The following is a 22,174-nucleotide window of genomic DNA, read 5'->3' on the forward strand; positions in this document are numbered from 1 at the left end:
CAACTTTAGAGATTAGAAAGCTGTCTTAGTCATCCAACCATTCCCACCAGCCCAGCGTGGATCCAGATTTTACTCTAGATTCTTTTTGGTGGCAAAAAAGGCAGGGGATTTGAGACCCATTTTGGATCTCAGCAGCTTAAACACGTCTGTCACCCAAACAAAGTTCCAGATGGTCACGGTTCAGTCCATTCTTACCCTCTTAATGAGATGGTGATTGGATATGCTCTATAGATCTCCGGGATGCGTATTAACACATCAAGATGGATGAACGCTCCAGGAGTCTGCTTCGCTTCCGGTTAGGAGCCAGTCATTATCAATTCCGTGTTTCCATATCTGGACGACTGGCTCGTTACCGCCCCCACTGAGCATCTTCTGGTAACAGCACTATATTGTACTCTCTCTGGCAAAATTGTTGGGAATAACAATACATTGGGAGAAATCAAACCTTATCCCTACACAACAAATAAGAGTTCATTGGAGCAGTGTGCAATAACCAGTCCTGTCTTTGTTATCACTCCCAGTTCACAGACTCCATCGACTGAGGCTTCAACTCTGGTTGATACTCTGTCTAACAACAGTCTCTGCAAGGGAAGTTCTTCAGACCCTAGGTTCTATGGCTGCGTCAATCCCAGTAGTGCCTCTAGCAAAGCTACATATGCGGATTCTGCAGTGGCTCCTTCTGTGTCAATGGTTCCCAAACTATCATCCCCTCGATTTACCAGATTTGAATAACCAACTCCTGCAAACAGGACCTGCTTTGGTGGATGAGGCCAGACAGAACTTTGGAGGCGCCCATTTCAACCCCTCAGCCCACAGCCATTGTGACCACAGATGCTTCCCTGATCGGGTGTGGGGGGCATTTCCAGGAAAAGACTGTCCAAGGCACATGATCCACCTCAGAGGCCCACCTGCATATCAATGTTCTGGAACTGAGAGATGTGCTGTTAGCATTGCAGGCCTGCCATTCAGCTCTTCCTTCCGGGACAATTTCAATTCAATCAGACAGTATGTCAGTGGTCTGGTATATCAGCAAGCAAGGAGCAACCAAGTCCTAACCTCTATGTCGAGAAGCCATGAGAATTTGGCAGTGGATGATGGCTTCCAACCGCTTTCTGATAGCAACTCATATCCCGGGAGCTCTAACGTGATTGCGGACAAACTGAACAGATGCATCCTCATGCCTCAAGTGTTCCCTCAACCCTGAGGTGGCGTCTGTAATCTTCAGCCACTGGGGCCAGCCGAGCTGCGATCTTTTCACTTTCCCATCAAACACCAAGTGCAGCAGCTATTTCACCCTACTTCCCCCGGAGGGGGAATCGCTGAGGGACGCTCTGATCCACAATTGGCCCACGGGACTTCTTTACGCTTATCCTCCCATCCCACAATTTCTAAAGAAAGCTCTTTGGTTGAGATGCAAGGTGATCCTCATAGCCCCATTCTGGCTTCGATAAGTTTGGTTCCCCTTCCTTAAGCCTTGGTTTCTCCACTTCAACTAGTTGCCAGGCAAGCTAATCTCTCCTCACCTGTTTGAGACGTCATTCTGGCCTCTCGCAAACCATCCACCAGAAGACTATATCAGGGTAAATGGAAAAGGTTCTCATCTGGTCCAAGGATAACATGCTAGACCTGTATTTCGGCTCTAGTTACTGCAGTGCTTCAATACTTGGCTAAGTTTTTTGATAATGGAGCCTCTGCCTGTACGGTATGAGTGCATCTAGTGGCAGCTTCCAATTTCCACAATGGTATAGATGGCACCCCTCTTATCTCTTTACGCCTTTGCAAGGCTTTCCTCAAGGGGACTTCTCATGTCACGCCTCCTGTCAGCCCGTGGAACCATGGAACCTCACTCTAGTCCTTCAGTCTTTGATTCAAAAACCCTTTGAACCTGCTGCGAAGTGTGACCTAAAGTTTTGAATTGGAAATCCTTGTTCCTGGTAGCCATTACCTCTGCCAGAAGAGTCTCTGAGCTGCAGGCATTGTGTATCAAGAGGCCCTATTGGTCTTTCATAATATTGCTTCGGACAAATCCATCCTTTCTTCCCCGAGTTCTTTCTGAATTCTCCATTAACCAGACCATTGATCTACCAGTGTTTTTTCCGAATTTTACCAATAGAGGAGAGTATTGCCTTCACTCCTTAGATGTACGTAGCCAATTGAGATTTTACCTAGACAGGACCAAACCTATCCGTAAATCTGAACAGCTTTTCATCTCTTTTTTTTGGGGCTTAAAATGGGAGAGGCTGTTTCCAAGGTTACATTATCAAGATGGCTAAGGGACTGCATGTGTTTCATCTATTCCCTCAATAATGAACCTATGCCAAAAGTTAAAGCTCACTCCACTAGATCTATGGCAACATCTGTGGCATTCCATTCAAGGGCTTCCATGGATGACATATGCACAGCAGCTACTTGGGCTAAGTCTCCTACATTTATCAATCATTACAAATTGGACTTGATCTCCAGAGGGAGAGCTGCCTTCGGCTCAATGGTACTCAGGAATGTTCTTCCTTAAGGGCCACCCATGGACTTCAGAGTAGCTTGGGATTCTGTCCCATCAGTGATGAATTGAAAGAAGATTAACAACATCAGATAAACGTCAGTTAAAGTAGTTATGTCTTACCATAACGTTCCATCTGTGTTATTCATCATCTTTCATTCCTCACTTTCCACCCTCCTTCCCCCTCCAAAGGCTCCTGGGGGATGCTTTTGGTCTAAGTGGTGCCCTAGGGTATTTGCGCAGAAGTGGCCTTGGCTTTATTTCCTTTTCTATAGCAAACTCGATCTGAGGTAACTGGGGGAAGGTCATTCTGGGTACAGACTTAGCTCAAGAGTTTTTTGGCTGGCGCGAGCTTGGTAATAGGCCGAGACTGTTCTGAGGGCTTGGAACCGAATCCATCAGTGATGAATGAAAGAAGATGAACAACACTTACGGGACGTTATGGTAAGACACAGCTTTTTTTTTCCCTTGAAAAGTTGCACCATTTTTGGGTTGACCATGGAAAAAGCTACAAGTCCCACAGTTGGCCCTTCTTCCAGCCACAAAAAGAAAATGTTAAGCAAAACAGCCTTTGCCACAACAGGAGTTTGCCTCAGCCACAAGTGGGCGACTCTGCTGTAACCAAAACTGGTTCCTCAGATCACTCATCTTTACTCAGATCCATCTGGTATAGCACCAACATCCACTGCTAAACATTTGGTTAATTCCAGTCCTACTGTTTCGGACAAGGATGCAAAGATTATTGATAAGTAGGGTAAAATGTATATGCTTCTGCAACTGTGATGTTCAGAATTTTAAATTGTGAGGCTCATATGTTGTTTATTCTAATTGTGAGAGTATGAGGAATGAGTTGTATGCAGTTTCTTCTTTAGAGAAAAATCTGCTCTAAATTTAGTTTTTTTTTTTTTTTTTTTGTTTTTTTCCATTTTACAGGTCATAACTCATGTTTACAGTGTGTGGATGACTCACTTGATGCTACTACCATGGCTGTGGCCACTAGTACTGTTTTGAGGAGGTTTGCCTGGTTGCATTCTCAGAGCTTTGCAGACGATGAGAAAAATTATATTTTAAAATCTGCTGTGGATAGAAATTTAGTTTTTGGTTCATGTGCTGCAGAGAGTTCAGGAACTCCCTAAAACCAAGGACAGGCCAACAAGTCAGGATGACTGTTTAAAGGATCCTGTCCCCTCTCCTACCCTGGCAGTCCTCTTTCCCATCTAGAAAGTGTGAATCTCCACTTTTTCTTTGGAAACGGACATTTTCAGACAAATGGGGTTCAGTGTTACAGATGACAGTGGGAAAAAATCCCTCCTTTCCAGGGAGTAATTCCTCAACCACCAGACCCCTTATTTCATTCAATATGTGCTGTTTTAGGGAGTGATAGAATCAATTCCTCCTTTCCAAGTTGGGAACGTTTTTTATATCAGGGATGCTTTTTAGTGTCAGAGAAGATGCTTGGAGACTATTTCTGGATGTTTCTTTCCTAAACCTGTTTGTAATAGTGCACAAGTTCAAAATGCTGTCCATTCATAGCTCGTTTCCTATCCTTCCTCATTTAATTTTCCTAGTAATGCTAGATATCATCACATCCTTATTTATCCAGACTTCAGATAAGGTTTTGTGTGTCTGGATCGTGTTTCACTGTTGCAGTCATGACTGTAGGGTTCTCCCCTGCCGGCAGGCAGTCCCCGGTCGGCCAGAATCCCAAAGTCTGGGTCCAGCGTCGGCTGTTCAGCCATGCTCCCTGACGTCCGAGTGCCAGGAGTATAAAGCTGACAGCCGACGCCATGTTCTCCAGTCTTTCTTGCCGTGCGGTGATAGCAGTTCGCAAGTGCCGGTCGGCTGACTCCTGACAATTTTTTCTGAACAAACTTCAGTCCGAAGACTTTTTCTCCTACTCAAAGCTAAGTACCCCGTTGGAGAAACTTTTTTCTTGCTCCAGTCCGATGTCAGAAAAAGTTAATTGTATTTCTTGTGGGAAGCAAATACCTCATAAGGATTTTCATTCTTACTGTATTCCTTGCTTAGGCCCTGACCACGACGTAGCTAGTTGTCGGTTTTGTGCTAGATTCAATCAACGTACTATTAAACGAAGGTATGATTTTGCTTTTCATTACTTCGGTAGGCGTTTTAATTACAAAATGTCATCTGATACGGTTCCGGCTACCGGAGTTCACAAACGACGCAAGGACAAAGACAGGCCTCAGAGGTCCAAATCGGACTATATCGCACAAGCGGAGCCAGCTTCAGGTTTGGCCGTCGTCCGTGAGGCGCTTTTGCAGCCCCTGTCGTCGGCCATTTCGGAACAGACAGCCGAAACGGACTCCCACGAGGAGCCAACTAGGCCTTTGAATATTTCAGTTGGACCTTCGGGCAATGCTCCTTCGGATGGGTCCGGAGCCGCTGTGCAGGTACCGGCTTCCGAAGGTGTTTTCAGGCCTACTCAGCTTCTTATAAAGACAAAGGCAAAGACTCCTTCCAAATCAAAGACTGCAACCCAGGCCTCTTCTGATCCGGCTCCCAAGTCTCAGGAACAGTTACTTAAAATTGCGGAGGACTTACTTACTATGATTAGGGAATAACTAGGATAAGGAACTACATGACTTATTGCATGCCACTGAACAAGTTGGGAAGCATGGTTTACACTGTGGATTTGATGCCTTGGAGGCTTCTTGTAGGGCTGCTGCCTCTGGCACAGTAATTAGAAGGCATGCATGGTTAAAGGAACAAAATTTGCCAGATCAGGTAAAGGCTAAATTATTGGATGCTCCTGTTCAGCATAATGTTTTATTTGGATCTAAAGCTGAAGACGTGATTAAAAAGATGGAGGACAAGGCAAAGTCCATGCAAACAGTTAAAGATTTCTTACAAGTACAGCCACCCAGATTTAGCAGGAATTGGCCTACCAAAAATTGGTCCTTTCCCAATTCAGACAGGACTCGGAGGGGTAGATATAGACGCCCCCGAGGTAGGCCTCAAACGCAAACCTCTTATAGACCAAGACAATGGACTGCTTCCACCCCTAGGGGAGAAGACAAGGTTGCAAGCTCATAGAAAACAGACTCAATGACTCCCTCTGTTGGGCTGCAGGAACTTCTTGCCTGGAAGCCCCTCTCGGAGGAAAACTTTCTCTTTTTCATCTAAATTGGACTCGTATAACCCAAGACAAGTGGGTTCTGGATGTGGTTTCAAGAGGTCACAAATTCCATTTTCATACCCCACCAAGGCCAAGCGGATGGCCAGATCTTCCAAGACATCAATGGTCAGAGGCATTAAACCAGATGGAAGCTCTCTTGGCTATGAAAGCCATAGAACTAGTTCCCCTTTCAGAGATGGGACAAGAAAGCAAAATTCATGGAGACCCATTCTGGATCTGTCAGTCTTGAACACTTTTCTAGAGATACCAAAATTCAAGATGCTTACTCTACAGCAGCTACTGCCAATGCTGGCCAAAAATGCATGGATGGTAACTTTGGATTTAAAAGAAGCATATTTACACATTCCCATCAGACAGGAACGCAGAAAATACCTCAGGTTCAAGGCAGGATCGAGGCACTACCAATTCTCTGCGCTGCCCTTTGGATTGTCTACTGCACCCAGGGTCTTTACCAAGTGCCTGGCTCCAGTAGTAGCTTATTGCAGACTCAAGGGAATTCAAATTTACCCTTATCTGGACGACTGTCTTATTCAGGTAGACAGCAAGGATGTCTTACTCCAGCATCTGCAGTTTGTTCAGAATCTTCTCAAGTTCCTGGGATTCACTGTAAACATAAAAATGTCAATTTTGACACCCTCACAACAGATAATTTTTCTGGGTGCGTCTCTAAACACAACAGCCCAGATGGCATTTCTGACATACGAAAAACAGTTACAGCTGGCTTCAATATTCAAAACCTTGGCAACTACAACTCAGCTATCTGAAAGGAGATTCCTGCAGGCTCTGGGTTACATGGCCTCCTGCATCCTTCTAGTACCATATGCAAGACTACATATGAGGAAAATACAGTGGTACCTAAAAAGTGTATGGTCTCAACATTGTCACAGTCTAGACATACTGATCTCCGTCCTGCCTTGTCTTCAAAAGGAATTCCTTTGGTGGTCCAAGGCATGTACTCTAAACAAAGGAAAACCCTTCTGTCTGCCTCCTGCCACTCAGATTCTAACCACGGATGCCTCAGATTATGCTTGGGGAGCCCATTTTCGGGGCAACTGTCTGCAGAGCCTATGGACAAAGTATCAGAAGCACCTGCATATCAATTTAAAGGAAATGTTAGCCGTTCAGAAAGCTCTATTGGCCTTCAGGAATCTTCTACAACCAGGACAACTACTGATACGGACAGACAACACCACAGTTGTGTGGTACATAAACAAGCAAGGGGGATCTCATTCATATCCCCTTTGCAGACTAGCCATGGATCTTTGGAACACAGCTCTAGCTTGCAATCTGGACCTTCAAGCACAGTTTTTACCAGGGAAGCAAAACTTCCTGGCAGACAGTCTAAGCAGAAACCTTTCGTATCCACACGAATGGATGTTGGACTCCGAAATATTCAAGATGATTACAGCAGTCTGGGGATGTCCTCACATAGACCTCTTTGCATCCCACCTCAATCAACTACAAGTTTTTTGCACCAGGACTTTCCACAATCAAGCTTGGAAAGTGGATGCTCTATCATTCAGTTGGAGAAACCTCTCGGGATATGCCTTTCCACCTCTTCCTCTTCTTCCACGGGTATTACTAAAGATCAAGCAGGACAAGCCCAAGATGATAATCTTGCTGGCCCCAAATTGGCCTCTACAGTTTTGGTACCCAACACTGAGAAGCCTTTGTCTAGAGCCACCCTGGGTTTTACCACAGATTCCGAACCTTCTGTCCCAACACCAGGGTCAGATTCTTCTCTCCCATGTCAAAACTCTCAGCCTGGCGGCATGGTTAATCCAGGATCTTTGATTCATTCTCCCCTACCCAAGCAGGTTATGGATGTCATTTTAGAAGTCAGACGTCCTAGCACTAGAAAATCTTATGCAGGAAAATGGAAAAGATTTTGTTCCTGGATGAAGGCTCAGGATTCTGATCCTCTTATTCCTAACATTCCTCAGATTTTACTTTACCTGTCTGACCTCTTACATAAGGGTCTCTCTTTCTCTTCCATAAAGATACACGCCTCTGCTATTTCTGCCCATTATAATACAGACCCTCCTATCTTTTCCCATCAGCTCATGAGACAATTTCTCAGAGGAGCTAAGAACTTAAGGCCCCCTAAATCTCCTCCCATTCCTGCTTGGGATCTTAACTATGTTTTGGAAAAGCTCACCTTACTTCCTTTTGAGCCTGCTGCTTCATCTGACATCAAGTTCTTATCTTGGAAGACAGCCATCCTGTTAGCTCTGATCATTGCCAGGAGGGTTTCAGAGTTGCAAGCTCTTATGGCTGTGGAACCTTATATTATTTTTCATCAAGACAGGGTGTCTTTAAGGACTAATGCTACTTTCATGCCTAAGGTGGTTTCCAAAGTGGCTTTAAATGAAACTATTCACTTGCCAACTTTTTTCCCCACTCCTCAAAATAAAGGGGAAAGGATCTTGCATTCCTTGGATGTACACAGACAACTACGTTTTTACCTGGACAGAACCAAGGACATCAGGAATCGGAGCAATTGTTTGTTGCTTATGCTTCTAGTTCCCAAGGTAAAGACATTTCAGAACAGACCATTTCTAAATGGATTGCTCATGGAATCGGATTTTGCTATTCACACCATGGAAAGCAAATCCCAGGGAGTATAAGGACTCATTCTACCAGAGCTGCTGCCACGTCAGCTGCCTTCCTCAGGGGAGTTCCTACCAAAGACATTTTGGAAGCTGCAACTTGGAGTTCAGTGCATACTTTTTCCAAGCACTACAATCTACCTCTCTACTCTAAGTCTAGGGCAGGCTTTGCTTCTGCAGTCTTACAGGGCTTTATAGCCGCCCCCTCTACTTTATGACCACCTCCCTTTCTATCTGCTTTGGGATTCTACCCTACAGTCATAACTGCAACAGTGAAACACGATGAACATAGTACAGTTGTGTACACTTACCATAAATGTAGATGTTCAAGTGTCTTCACTGTTGCAGTCTGGGTTTCCCTCCCTCCTGTCCCCTCTTATTTTTTCTTTTGTGTGGTTCCCTTTTTCACCCTTCTTCTGAGGTGTATTTGCAAAAGGTGTGGGACCTTACTCATTTTGGAACTTCTGACATCTGGGGCAAGAAAAACTGGAGAACATGGCGTCGGCTGTCAGCTTTATACTCCTGGCGCTCTGACGTCAGGGAGCCGACGCCAGACCCAGACTTTGGGATTCTGGCCGACCGCGGACTGCCTGCCGGCAGGGGAGAACCCTACAGTCATGACTGCAACAGTGAAGACACTCTAACATCTACATTTATGGTAAGTGTACACAACTGTACTTTCTCTGCCTTTCCTCTTGGACTATCCACTGCACCATGAGTGTTCACAAAGTGTCTAGCTCCGGTTATAGCACATTGCAGGTTACAGGGTATCCACATTTTTCCATGTCTAGATGACTTGCTTTTCTTTGTGGAGTCTTTCAAAATGTCTGGATTATCTCACTTGGGTGAATGATCTGTTAAATAGTTGGAATTCCAAGCGAATATTCAAAAGACTCTTTTGACTCATTCTTACAGGATCGTGTTCCTGCAGTGTCAGTTAAGCACTTCAGTTCAAAATGCTTTTTTTTTCCCCACAGGTAAAAAAAAAAAAAAAAAAAAAAATAGATTTATGTCTAGATATTTCTACAGTTTTCCACTCAGATTAGAGTCGCTACAAAGAAATACCTCAGGATTTAGGGTCTTGTGGCATCTACAATTCTCATAATAGCCCTGGCAGGACTGCACATGAGAAAAATGCAATGGTATCTGAAATCTCTATGGTCCTACCCACCAGTATCCTTAGTCTTTTAAAATCGAAGTGCTGGGGTTTGTCAGAAGAGAAATCACTTGGTGGAGACACCAAATTTCATAGAAACCCAATTCTCACATTCTCCCTCTCTGGTCCAAAGCAGTTGGTCACCACAAATGCCTTGAACTTTGCTTGAGGATCAGTTTCAGGAGGGTTAAAAGTGTAAGGTGTGCGGCACATAAATGTAAAAGAAATGCTTGCCCTGATTAAGGCACTCAGCTCTTTAATCATCTTTAGTTCCTGGACCTCTTCAAGTTGCAGACAGTACCACAGTCATGTGGTACATCAATAATAAGAGGGAACCAGGTCTTGCCCCTTTTACAGATTAGCCATGTTAGCTTGGGATACAACTTCACAGCACAGTCTCACTTTACATGCATCCTACATTCTGTCTGAGCAAAATTGTGTAGCAGACGAGCTGAGCAGGACAAGAGCAGACTCTTACAAATGGAAACTAAATTCAAATATTTGATCCATTTGTGGAGAGTTCCTCTAGTATATACTTATTTGCCTCATCTCTGAACAATTAGCTGGCAAGATTCTGCTGCTGGACTCCATGCAAGAGGCCTGGTAAACAGATTTCTTTTCCTTAGGAATGTTCCTGTGTGCTTTTCTACCCTTTCCACTGATATCCAGAGTACCTCTGAAGATTCAGAAGGAATCCCCCAAACTTATCTTTGTGACTCCCTTCTGGCCCAAGCAAGAGTGGTTTTCCCTTATTTTTGGAAATGGCCAGAGGTAATTACCACAAGCTTCCTCACATAACAGATCTACTCACACATCATCAGGGGTGTCTGATACACCCCGACCTCCAATTAACTTCATCTGGCTGTCTGAATGATCGGGTCTTAATTCTTTTTAGGCACCTGTTTACTGAGGATGTATAGCAGGCTCTAATAGAGTCAAGAGGGCCTGCTACTAGAAAATCCTAAATGCAAAAGGGTTTCTAGTTGTTTGCAGCAACATAACCAGCACCCATTCAGGGCTAGTGTTTCTTTAGTTTCAAAATATTTATGTGAGTTCTTTGGTTTCAAAATATTTGTGAGTTGCTGTCCTATGGTCTTTCCTTATTCTTCCACCAAGGTTAATTTATCAAGCCTTTTCATTTTGTCTGCCCATGGATCCTCCTCTTTCATTGCATTCCCATGTCAGTGTTTTTTGAGTAAGAGGCTTGCAAGAAAACCAGTGGCCCCTCTTTGGGAGCTCAAGTTTTGAGTTTGAGAAGCACATGCTCCATTTGAACCAGCTAATTTGGCTGACTTGAGGTTCTTAACATAGAAAACTGTTTGTTTGCTCTGACATCTGCAAGAAGAATGTCTGAATTGCAAACTCTTATGGTGAGTCAGCCCTATCTCATTTTCTACAGAGACAGGAGTTTCTTTGAGAGCTAATCCTTCTTTTATGCTTAAAGTATCTGAGGTTACCTTTAGCCTAACTATCCATCCCCCCTTTTTCTTTCCTGAACCTAAAAATGAGGGAGAAAGGATAATGTATACCTTGTATGTCCACAGAATTTGTGTACTGTCTTGCAGAACTAAATCTTTCAGACCTTCAGATCAGTTGTTCATTTTTTGTGAAGGTAAGAAAAAGGGACAATCTGTGCCAAAACAGACTATTTCCAAATGATTATCTCAAGACAGTTGCATTTTTGTTGTACTCACTACAACAAAACTATTCTAGGCAGGGCCAAGGCCCACTCTTACCAGGGCTTTGGCTTTATCTGTGTTTTTTGGAAAGGTTTGGATTCCAAAAGTTTTGTAAAATAGCAACATTGTCCTTTATACGTAAGTTTGCAAGGCGTTACAAGCTTGATTCAAGCCTTGTTGGGACCATTCTCCAGGGTCTCCTGGACCCCTTCCACCTCCCATATATAGTAATCTACCCATATATCTAAGGCTACTGCAGCAGTGATCAGTGTGTTGAACATAGTTATGCAAGTAAATTTACCATAACAGTAAATGTTTGAATGATCACTGCTGCTGCAGTCATTCACTCTCCCCTTTGTTTGTTGGTGTGGTGTTTATGCCATGGTGTGGATACTTATTTTTTTCTTTTTCATAACATTGTCCTGTCAAGGCTTAGCCTTCCTGTCTTTGCTGCCATGAAAGCTCTGAGTGGCTTGGAGCCCAGACCTGTCCTTTTAGTCTGCTCTGCTTAAGTTGTCTAAATGTTTGGGCATGTGGTAGGTTCCTTAAAGCTTTGGAAGCTGTCCAGCTGTTATATCCTTGGTGGGATGTAACCCATATAACTGAGGCTATAGCAGCAGTTCTCATTCGAACGTCTACTATTACATTAAGTTTAATGTCACAACTGTACTTTCTGAAATGTGTGGACTTGACTTAGCTGTTCTTACATGCCTAAGTAGATCTGGAACAGTCTAGCACTTAATACTCCATTTAGATATGAAGGAGCACTCAGCATTTTGTATTGTGGCATATATTAAGTGCATATTTTCAGATGTTAATTCTTCATTTTGGAGATTTTCTGAGTGTCTTGAACTTTAGAATACTCTTCAATTGTTTAAAAAAAAAAGCAATAAAAATGAAGACAAAAAACAACTTTCAGACCAATAGTAAATACAAACCCAAGAAATTTTGGTCAACCATTAAAGAAATCTTACATCCTGGCCAAAATTTCAAACCTGACCTCTCACCCAATAAATCACCACTTGAAACTGCAATAGAATTCAGTGTTAATTCATAGATAGTATAGAGTCCCTAACCAAGTATTCCCAAACATCTAATCCCAACCCTGCCCAACAGCCACGTCACCACATCTACTTTCTTCTTCAAACCTGTGCCCACATAATGTATAAAACTACCCTTAAACAAATTCAAACCATCCTCTGCTTCAGCTGATGACCTCTGAAGCAAGTGCCTTAAAATAGCAGCCAGTAGCATTGCCTATCCTGTTTCACTCGTTATACGTAGATCATTCTGGGAATCTCATATTCCCTCTCTGGAAAAAAAATCGCACATTATTCTTCTACACAAAGGAGAAAATTCAACAAGCATCACTAACTTTAGACCTATAGCAATCTTATCCCCCTCTCCAATATACTTCAAAAATGTATTAAAAAAAATGCTAAACTGTCTCTTTACAGGAAGGGCTCCTATGCCCTTGACACAACACGGCTTCTATCTCTCCCATAGTATTAACGCTGCACTTCTAACCTTTTATATAGGTTGTCAGTAAAGCTAGTGATATTTGCAAGCTAGTCTCCTTGTTTCTAGACTTGACTAAAGCCTTCGATACATTTTGTGACAGCAAACTTGTACTTCAAATAACCTCACTAGGTTTGTCTTGGCCCACCCTTCTGTGGTTCAGAAGTTATTTGTCTAATGGGTATCTGTCCATAAAATGGCACTTCACCTTCTCTCCACACCTCCCAGTCACCACCGATGTACCACAAGGCTCTGTCATTGGTACCTTCCTCTTTAACATTCTCACCAACACACTCCACACAACAAGCCTCCATAGTACAATATGTAGATGGCTCCACACTCGTATGTACATCACTCAACCTGACAAATCTCCAAAAAAAAATACTCTAAGATTTAACAGCCACTGAAACACAGCTTTGTAACTCACAACTCCTGCTCAAACACCCCCCCAAAAGAAAACTACTTTTTTCCCGAAATCCCTTTCTCGTGGAAAAAAATAAATTAAAATCTTCTCTCTCAATACAACCATTGAAGTCACTCCTCATAGCAAATTACAAGGGATGATACTGGTTACATTAAAAAAAATCACCAAAAGCTAGGTAGGCTTTACAGAACCAAAAACTTTCGTACCAATGCAACTAAAAGTACCCTTGCCGCTACTTAACTCCTCCCCTCACTACTTTACTAATCTCCAGGCATCACAAAAAGCAAAACTTGAACAATGCTATAATAAAATGGCTAAAATTACAGCAAATACCCATTTCAGAACCTACCACTGCACTAAAAAGTCTAAATTGGGTAGAACCATTCCATCAACTAACATAACACACAGCTTCTCACCACCTATAAAGCATCCATTTGTTTGTCCAGCACTAAGTACCAACCTACACATTTATGTTCTCACTTGGTCATTACAGTCCAGTGGCCAAAACTCCTGTCAGCTCACAAACATATCAAATATGCTGGGCATGGTCTGTAAGCATACCCTGTTAAGGCCAGTAATTCCTTACTTGTATCCATCAGGTCAGTATCCTTTCTCCAGTACTTTAAAACCATTCTGAGAGACTTTCTAGCCAAATTCTCTCTTCTTGCTCATCTCCAGTATAAACTGTATCCCTAAATATGAACAAGTCTCAAGCCTCCTTGCATCCCCTTCTTCACTCACTTACTTATTCATTTTCTGTCCCTTGATATCTGTATCTAAATATGCCAATAACCCTGCTTTTTTCTCCACTTCACAGTGCAGTTCCTGTTTGTATAACTTACCTTACTTTCTCTAAAGTGGTTACATTTCTCTAAGTATCAAATCATTGTTGTACAAGTTGCATCTGTTCTTAACCAGTGTTTCATATTATATCTATTTTAATATAATTGTTTAAACTGTAGATTTTTATTTCTGTTTTATTTCTGAAGATTGTAAAAATTATTGCTCTTAAAATGTTTTTGTAATACTTGGAGATTTTCTCACTAGGCCTCTGCTGAGAATGAGCACCTACCCAGTCAGACTTTTCCAGTATAAAAAAAGTAAATAAGTCTTGGTTATTAGACAGTGTGCTAAAATGTTAATGCAATGCTTTCCTCTGAGTTTTTTGGAAATCTGTTTAATGTCCTGTGAGACTGGCAAGCTGCAGCAGCTGAATAACTTAGCTGAGTAGTGGAGGTTAAGGGCGAGTTCAGAGGCACCTTATAGTTTGCATAAAATGCATCTGCACAGTCCCATTATTTGTCCAGTATGAAAACATTTTTGAGAAATTAATAGTGATAGTTGAGCATTGGTTCAAGCCTTCTGTCATAATGTGTAAATCCGTTTAATGCTCTGCATCTTTCAACTTTTGTACATCACGTTAAGCATGGCTCTGTGTTGCAGAGAGATGGTGTCCTTACTGCAACCCAGGTAACTGGGGATCAAATAATGAGCCCAGCACTGGAGGAGCCAGGCAGTGAGGCAGAGGACGGAATGGGCCTGGCCTGCTCACCTCTCCTGGGGCTGGGGCAGGTTTCACATGTTCAGGGAGCACATAGTGTTTTTCCCAGAAACAGGAAACCACTCCCCTTGCTTACCAGTAACGTCCCTGGCGGGAAGTGAGGGAAAAGCAACACTGTGACAGCCCACTGCATATCCCTCTTTGGCTTTGCTACTTGAGCTTAGATCAGGAACAGTAGGGATAAAGGCAGAAAACCTTCAAACCACACAGATGGCTGTCTGCATGATGGCTGCACATGGTCAGCCCTCACCTTGGTGATGAAGAACAAATATGCCGAGTGGTCAGAACTCAGAAGAGGGCTGATAGGTAACGGACAACAGGAGCAAAAAATATTAAAACTGGTCAAGCAGTAATTCTTTGTCTTGTTCATAAGGCATATTCATGTGATCCCATATGCTTTTGGAAGGAACATTTATTAAGGTAACAGTAGACTAATATGGGTTGCTGAAATTTTTGTTTTCACAGGTGTTGGATGTGCTGGAAATGTGTGTTATCGTGCTGCAGAGCCATGAGAATGAACTGCTGCCAGCTGCACATCGTGTTTGGCCCCCCCTGGTTCAGCGATTGACTAATGACGATCCTCGTGTGGTTCGCCAGGCCTTTCAGGTAAAATGTGTTCTAATCCGAGAGACATTAACCACTTATTCATTCATGGCTTTACATGTGATAGTCACTGATGGAGCTCCATTTCAGACTTTTCATTTAGTGAATGATATGGTAGTATAATTTGCTGTGCTAATCAACAAAGGCGGCAGTCTGAGAAATTACAAATATGCTTATTTGGTATATAAAATACTTATGGCTTTAGCAGAGTAATTGTTAATAGTGCCAGATGTTGGTGCAGGGAAGGCATGTTGTGTTTTAGTTCTTATATTTTTCTTGTTATAATATAGGGCAACCACTATTGTAGTATTAGAATTCACTTTTAGTAAGGCTATTTGCAAAAACAAGTTATGCAACTACAGGGCTCCTAGAAGTAAACAGTTTTATTAGAAATAGACACCACACTCCTGGCTATGGCTGTTTCAGCTGCCCAGCTTACTTCCAGTAAACGTTCATTGGGAAGGCAGTTTCTGTCTGAACCTCAGTGGGTAAGGGAATGCTGAAAGAGGCTATTGATCCAAAAGCTTTTATGACTTTTGAAGTCTGTTCTTATTTAGGTAGTTGAAAAACTGTGGGTCTTTGCTCCTTTTTGGATGATGGAAGATTGAAGAAGGCCAGTGCCCTAGGAATAAGCTACAAACTATGGGACTTCAAGACTGTACCTTTGTGGGATGGCATATATAAGCTGGCTGATTTGTAACTGGGAAGGGATTCCTGAAGTTGGTTAAGGGAAGGTTGATCAAGGTTAGTTTGGGTAAGGGAAGGTTGATCGAGGTTAGTTTGATGCGCAGTGTAGATGAATGGTAGAACGATTTTTTTGTTGTTCATAGGCGTTTACTAGGCTTATGACCAGAAGGACCTTCTTAAGTGTAGTCATGCATCCCAAATTTCTGACTAGTTCTGATACCCTTGATAAGTGTAAGCATGGGCCTGGAAGATGATCCATTTACAGGTTACCTGTGTCCATTAGAGACGCAAGTGCCAAACCAGGGATGAATTTCCAGTTTCCCATCCAATTGTCAAAGTTGCATTTATATTGGGTTAGGGAGGAACTCTGCTTCACATAAATGGGGAGCCTGTTCCATAAACTTGGTAGTCTCTGGGATACATAACTATCTCTCCAACCAGTCCTCTGTTTGTATCATAAGCAAGGTTTAAACTGTTTTGTGGATATGCAGGAGGTCCATCAGAGTGAGGTCTGACAGTGCCCTTTATGCCACACTTTGTTTTCTCGGAATTATGCAAACTGGTTGGTTAACCTAATAAAGCATTCTAAAGTACATTTGTACATAAAAATATATTCACTGCAGATCATATGCCTTCCAGGAAACACACTTCGATCAAGAAAACTTAAAATTAGCAAAAAAAATGGATTTGACTTAAAAGGTGTTTCACTTTCCAAGTTGCAAGGAAGAGAGGAATGTTGCCTTCTAGGAGAAAGAGAGCTTTGTTTTAGTGTGGTAGGATCTTAAGGGTAGAAGTATATTACTTATTTTTATTTTAACATTTGTTTACCAGGAAAGTCAAACTGGGACAAAGCCTATTTTTAGCTGAGACCCGGGGGAAAACTCTGTCTTTTGAATGTGGGAGGAAACCACAGCACCCAGAGGAAACCCATGTGAGCGCAGGGAGGACATGCAGACTCTGCACAGAAGGCACCCCAGCCGAGAATCAAACTGGAGAACCTCTTGCTGTGAGGTGACAGTGCTAACAGCTGCACCACTGTACCATCTGTTATAGCTGTCAAAGGGAGTTGGCAAGTGGAAGTTTTCACATTGGCCTATATTTACATAGCCCCTGGATCCTTGTGGGAAGTAATTAGAAAATAGACTAATATTATAAGCTTCCAGAAGGGAATAATAGATGATGTTAAGTTGTCTATCTCGCCTTCATTCTTGCTGGTTGGGTTCGGAGCCGATAGTCTGCTCCGACTCGGCCATGTACTAAAGCTCGAGAGCTATTTACTGGCTCAAGGCCTCCCCTTATCCCACAATGCGTGGCGCTAGATACCCAGATCTCGTTTGCCACTTCAGCTATGAGGTTCCGCTTTTACTGGCTCAGGTCGTATTAATATTTTTTTTGTATTACTAGTTAATTTTTACCATGTATTTTTCTTAGATATAGATCGTCTTTCTCTTGTAGTGTAGTTAGACTGTATATCCCCTAGTTTGTCTCACTAAAGAAACTAGTTTTCTGTCAGAGAGTTTCTACCCCCTCCCATGTTCTCTTTATTATTGGCTGACCTCACCCTCGTTGTACCTATAGGAGTAGTGTTTAGCCTTGTAATATTTGTATATTTTTATTAAGGGTAGTAGTTATTGAGTGTGTGTGTGAGTTTTTTGTGGTTATACTTGTTAGCTTAACTAGTGTGGGTGTGTGTGTTTCTGTGTTCCTTGTTGAAGCACTAGTTTAATTTTTCTCTCTTTAGTATCCCCGGGCCAGTATGTCCAAGGATACTAAAGTTTCAGGATTCAAGAAGTGCGACTCGTGCTGTTAGAAGATGTCTCTGACAGATGGTCACACTTCTTGTGTTTATTGCTTGGGTTCCCTACACCTGCAGGACTCCTGCTCAGTCTGTCATGCCTTCAGCCCGAGAGTCCTGCGGGAGCATAGGAACAAGCTTATTTTGAGAGGCTTACTTAAGCCAGAGGGATCCCCAGCGAAGCCTCTGTCGGGGAAATCCTCAAAGCCCGCCAAGCCGTCGGCTCCCAGTTCGGAGCCGTCGCCGGGCGAAGCATCTGCCTCCTCTTCGGCTCCGGCTGGAGCCGACATCCCTAGACCTCAATCGGCTCCGACTTTGTGTCGGAACCATTGTTGGGCCGAAAACGTTCTAGGTCCCCTTCCCTAGAATCAGTTCGTTCGGCTCCCAGGTCACCGTTGCTTCAGTCAGAACGAAGCCATAGGTCCCACTCTTCTCGGTCTTCCAGATTATCCAGTCATGACTTAGAGATGGTGGTCACTAGACTCCTTAAATCGCAGGCCCTGGCCAAAATGTTAACCATCCCTTCTCAACAAACTGTGGCTGTCCCAGTGTCTTCAGCAGTTCCTCCTCCGACTCCCCTTTTGTGTTCGGAGCTGGAGCTGGTTGGGGCTCAAATCCTGGAAACGTCGGAGCCGATACCACATCTTTTGGCTCCGTCGTCGGCTCCGATCTCTTCATTGGTTCCTTCCTCGGAGGGATCTCTGCGCCGGGACTCCCTCATCGGCTCCAAGGGGGCGAGTGGCATCGGATTCTTGTCCGACCCCGTTCTCCCTTTCGGGGCTTCGGCGCAGGTGAGCTCGGCCCTGAAATCGGCCTCAGAGCTGTCCCCGGTGCCGGGAGGGGTTCACGTCTCTTCGGAGCGGGGACCCTCTGCTCTGCCTGATGGGAGCGCCTTCGAGGTCATGAGGAGCGTGCTGACTCCTGAGTTGGCTCCTCGATCAGCCCCTTTGGCACCTCCACCCATGGTGCCTGCATCGGTCTCTGTCCACCCTCCTGATCCCAAACGTGGAGAACCGACGCTCCAGGTCACCTCATTGGGCGTATCTTCTTCTTCCGAGGCCTCCCCTGATCACTCAGAGGAGCCTCCTCGGAAGAGAAAATGTAAGAGGAAACGTGTCAACTCCCCCCAGTCAGTCACGTCTGATACAGACTTGGAGGATTCGGAAGGGTCCCCAAGATCCCTCTGATGATGTCTCTTTTTCAGACATCCTAGAGATCCTTAAGCAGAGGGGGAACTGGACTGCCCGTAACCCTTCCGAGGACGAGTCTGTATACCTGGACGCGTTTGGTTCTCGCCCTTCCACCTCCTGGGTGTCTCCACCCTTCGACCCGCTCATGGAAGTAGTGGCTCGAAGGGTGTGGTCGGCCCCGGACACAGTGGAACCAACTCCCCGCAGGCCAACTAAGTTCATTACAGCCCCACCCAACAAACAATTTTTGACAAAAGGTGCCCCGTTGATGCCATGGTGGTGGCAGCAGCCACTAAGAAGGAGTTGGCTGACCCTTCGGTGCCTGTCCATCCACCTAATAGAGTCCAGGACAATGGACAGGTACGGGAAGCGGATGTTTTCTTCAGCAACCTTTTCCATGCGGTCACTGAATTATCTGTGCCATTTCACCCGCCTTCATAGGGATCTTCTCAAGGAACTGGGTGATGCACTTCAGGATCCATCAGCTGCAGGGGTTCAAGATAAGATGAACTCCCAGCTGGCGACCCTTAACTCTGTAGTCAACTCCTCCATGCGGCTCATTTCTTATGCAGCCGATGGGGCAAGTAGGGCCGCAGGTACAGGCATAGCTTTGAGGAGACATGCCTGGATGCGGTTATGTAACTTTGCTGACCCCTTTAAGGCGTCCTTCACCAATACCCCCTTCGATGGTTCGGCTCTGTTTGGACCACAGATGAAGGATACCCTTACCAGGTGTGAGCAGGAAGGCAAGACTCTCTCTGCCATGGGAGTCCATTTTTCTACTCCCTCTAGACCATACCCTAAGGGTCAGAAGAGTGGGAAAATGTGGTTTAGGAAACCCCAGGGAGTCGTACCTGACACACATGGCGAGTTTCCCTCCAGAGGCAGGGGAGGGAACAATAATAGACGCCGGCAGAGGGGGGTCTGCAAAATCAGGGTAGCAGAGAATCTTTCTCTGACAAACCCTTTCAGCACCCCTGAGGGACTGCCCGACTGTCCACCTTCGGAGGCAGTCGGGGGAAGATTGTCACTGTACCCAGAAGCCTGGCAACTCCTCACTCAAGACAAATGGGTACGGTCCATCATATCCGAGGGTTACAAAATCCCCTTTGTTCACACCCTTGTAAAATAACCAAGTCCCTTCCAGATGTTCCACCCGGTCTAAGGGAACAAGCAGTGCCAGAAATTTCAAAACTGCTAGAAAAAAGGGCCATCCAGCTAGTCCCAGCAGACCAGCAAGTATCCGGAATTTACTCCAAGTTCTTTTTGGTACCAAAAAAGACAGGGGACTGGAGACCCATTTTGGATGTCAGCAGGTTAAACAAATCTGTTCAAAGAACGAAGTTCCGGATGGTCACGTTTCAGTCCATTCTACCCTTTTTGGGTCAGGACAATTGGATATGCTCCATAAGACCTTCAGGATGCGTACTACCATATCAAAATGGACAGGTGCTCCAGAAGGTTTCTCCGCTTCCGGCTGGGAGCCAGTCAATATCAATTCAGAGCCCTTCCCTTTGGTCTCACCACAGCCCCCAGGGTGTTCACCAAATGCATGGCAGTGGTTACGGCTCTCCTGAGACTGCGAGGATTCCAGGTGTTTCCATATCTAGACGACTGGCTCCGTACTGCTTCCACCAGGCATCGGCTACTGCGAGCCAGGGATTATACCATCCAAACTTGCTCCGAGCTAGGTATCTCAATAAATTTCGAAAAGTCTGCATTGTTGCCTTGTCAGTCTATAACCTTTATAGGCACAAGATTAAATACAAAACAGCTGTCTGCAAAACTTCCTCTAGACAGAGTGTCGGACATTCGCCGACATGTGCAGGTCTTACTGCAGTGCAAGAGGATTCAGGCCAGATTTGTACTAAAAACTTTGGGTCTCATGGCAGCAGCAATCATACTAGTTCCCCTGGCTCGTTTTCACATGCAAATTCTTCAGTGGATGCTCTTTACCCAATGGTCGTTTCAACAACTTCCGATGTCTCACAACATATCACCCAGTCATGCAAAGACCACCTGGCTTGGTGGATGGTCTCCTCTCTAGTACTCCAGGGCAGACCGTTTGTTCTTCCTCCTCCTGTTGTCACGGTGACCACAGATGCCTCCCTGATCGGGGGAGGGGGCATTTTCAGGGCAGGACTGTCAAGGGCACTTGGCAACCTCTAGAGTACCACCTGCACATAGACGTCTTGGAAATGAGAGCGGTGCTTTTAGCGTTGCAAGCTCTTCAGGACTCTCTACCCACTGGGACTATTGCAATTCAAACAGACAATATGTCTGTAGTGTGGCACATCAAAGCAGGGCGGAACCAAGTCCTATCCCTTATGTCGAGAAGCACACAGACTCTGGCAGTGGGCGATCTCCTCTCAACGGTTTCCGATAGCAACGCACATCCCCGGGAAGTCCAGTGTCATAGCGGACAGACTAAGCAGAGCTATTCTCATGCCTCACGAGTGGTCTCTCAATCAGTCAGTAGCAGACAAGATTTTCCGCAGATGGGGTCAACCTTGCTGCGACCTTTTCGCAACTCCTCTCAACAGCAAGTGCGACGATTTCTTCACTCTCTTCCCCCTCCCTGGCCATTCCCCCAGAGACGCTCTAGTTCAAGATTGGCCCCGGGGTCTTCTATATGCATTTCCACCTTTTCCCCTAATTCCCAAACTAATTCAGAGGGCGACCGCATTGGGATCCAGGATGATCCTCATTGCCCCTTACTGGCCTCGACAAATTTGGTTCCCATTCATGCATCGTCATCTGCTGGAGCAGCCTTGGAATCTGGACCCAGTGCCAGACCTCTTGGTCCATCAGTCGGGCGGGCTGCACCAATCCCTTCAGTCTCTCAACCTCACAGCTTGGTTGCTCCACTTCCAACCTTAGCCAGGCTTCCACATATTTCTCAACCGGTGCGTGACATCATCCTTTCTTCGCACAAATCTACCACCAGGAAGACTTATGCTAGTAAGTGGAAACGTTTCTCTTTCTGGGCAGAGGCTAGGAATATAGACCCCTTTACAGCCCCTGTCCATCACGTTCTAGATTTTTTAGCAGAACTTTTTCAAGCTGGTTCCTCGTCTGCCACCATTAGGGTCCAATTAGCTGCTATCGCAAATTTCCACGCTGGCCTGTCAGAAACCAGCATCATGTCCCACAAACTTTGCAAGGCCTTTCTTAAAGGGACTATTTTGCTTAGGCCCCCGGTCAGAGATCCCCCGCCTTCGTGGGATTTAAACTTGATATTGGCATCCTTGATTCTCCCTCCCTTTGAACCTGCGGCTTCCTGTTCCTTAAAATTACT

General features: G+C 44.6%; 1 protein-coding gene across 2 annotated transcripts in view; it reads left to right on the forward strand.

Annotated features, from left to right (window-relative positions):
* Window positions 1-22,174, forward strand: part of TTI1 (TELO2 interacting protein 1) — a 532,791-nt gene that overhangs the window by 245,254 nt on the left and 265,363 nt on the right. For both annotated transcript variants that reach the window (XM_044090198.1, XM_044090197.1), the window contains exon 5: window positions 15,067-15,207. In XM_044090198.1, coding sequence (XP_043946133.1) covers window positions 15,067-15,207 — 141 coding nt within the window. The remainder of the gene's footprint in view (window positions 1-15,066; window positions 15,208-22,174) is intronic.

Source organism: Protopterus annectens, chromosome 12.part0 (assembly GCF_019279795.1).
Source record: "Protopterus annectens isolate FY-2018-M chromosome 12.part0, PAN1.0, whole genome shotgun sequence".
NCBI classification, from domain to species: domain Eukaryota; kingdom Metazoa; phylum Chordata; order Ceratodontiformes; family Protopteridae; genus Protopterus; species Protopterus annectens.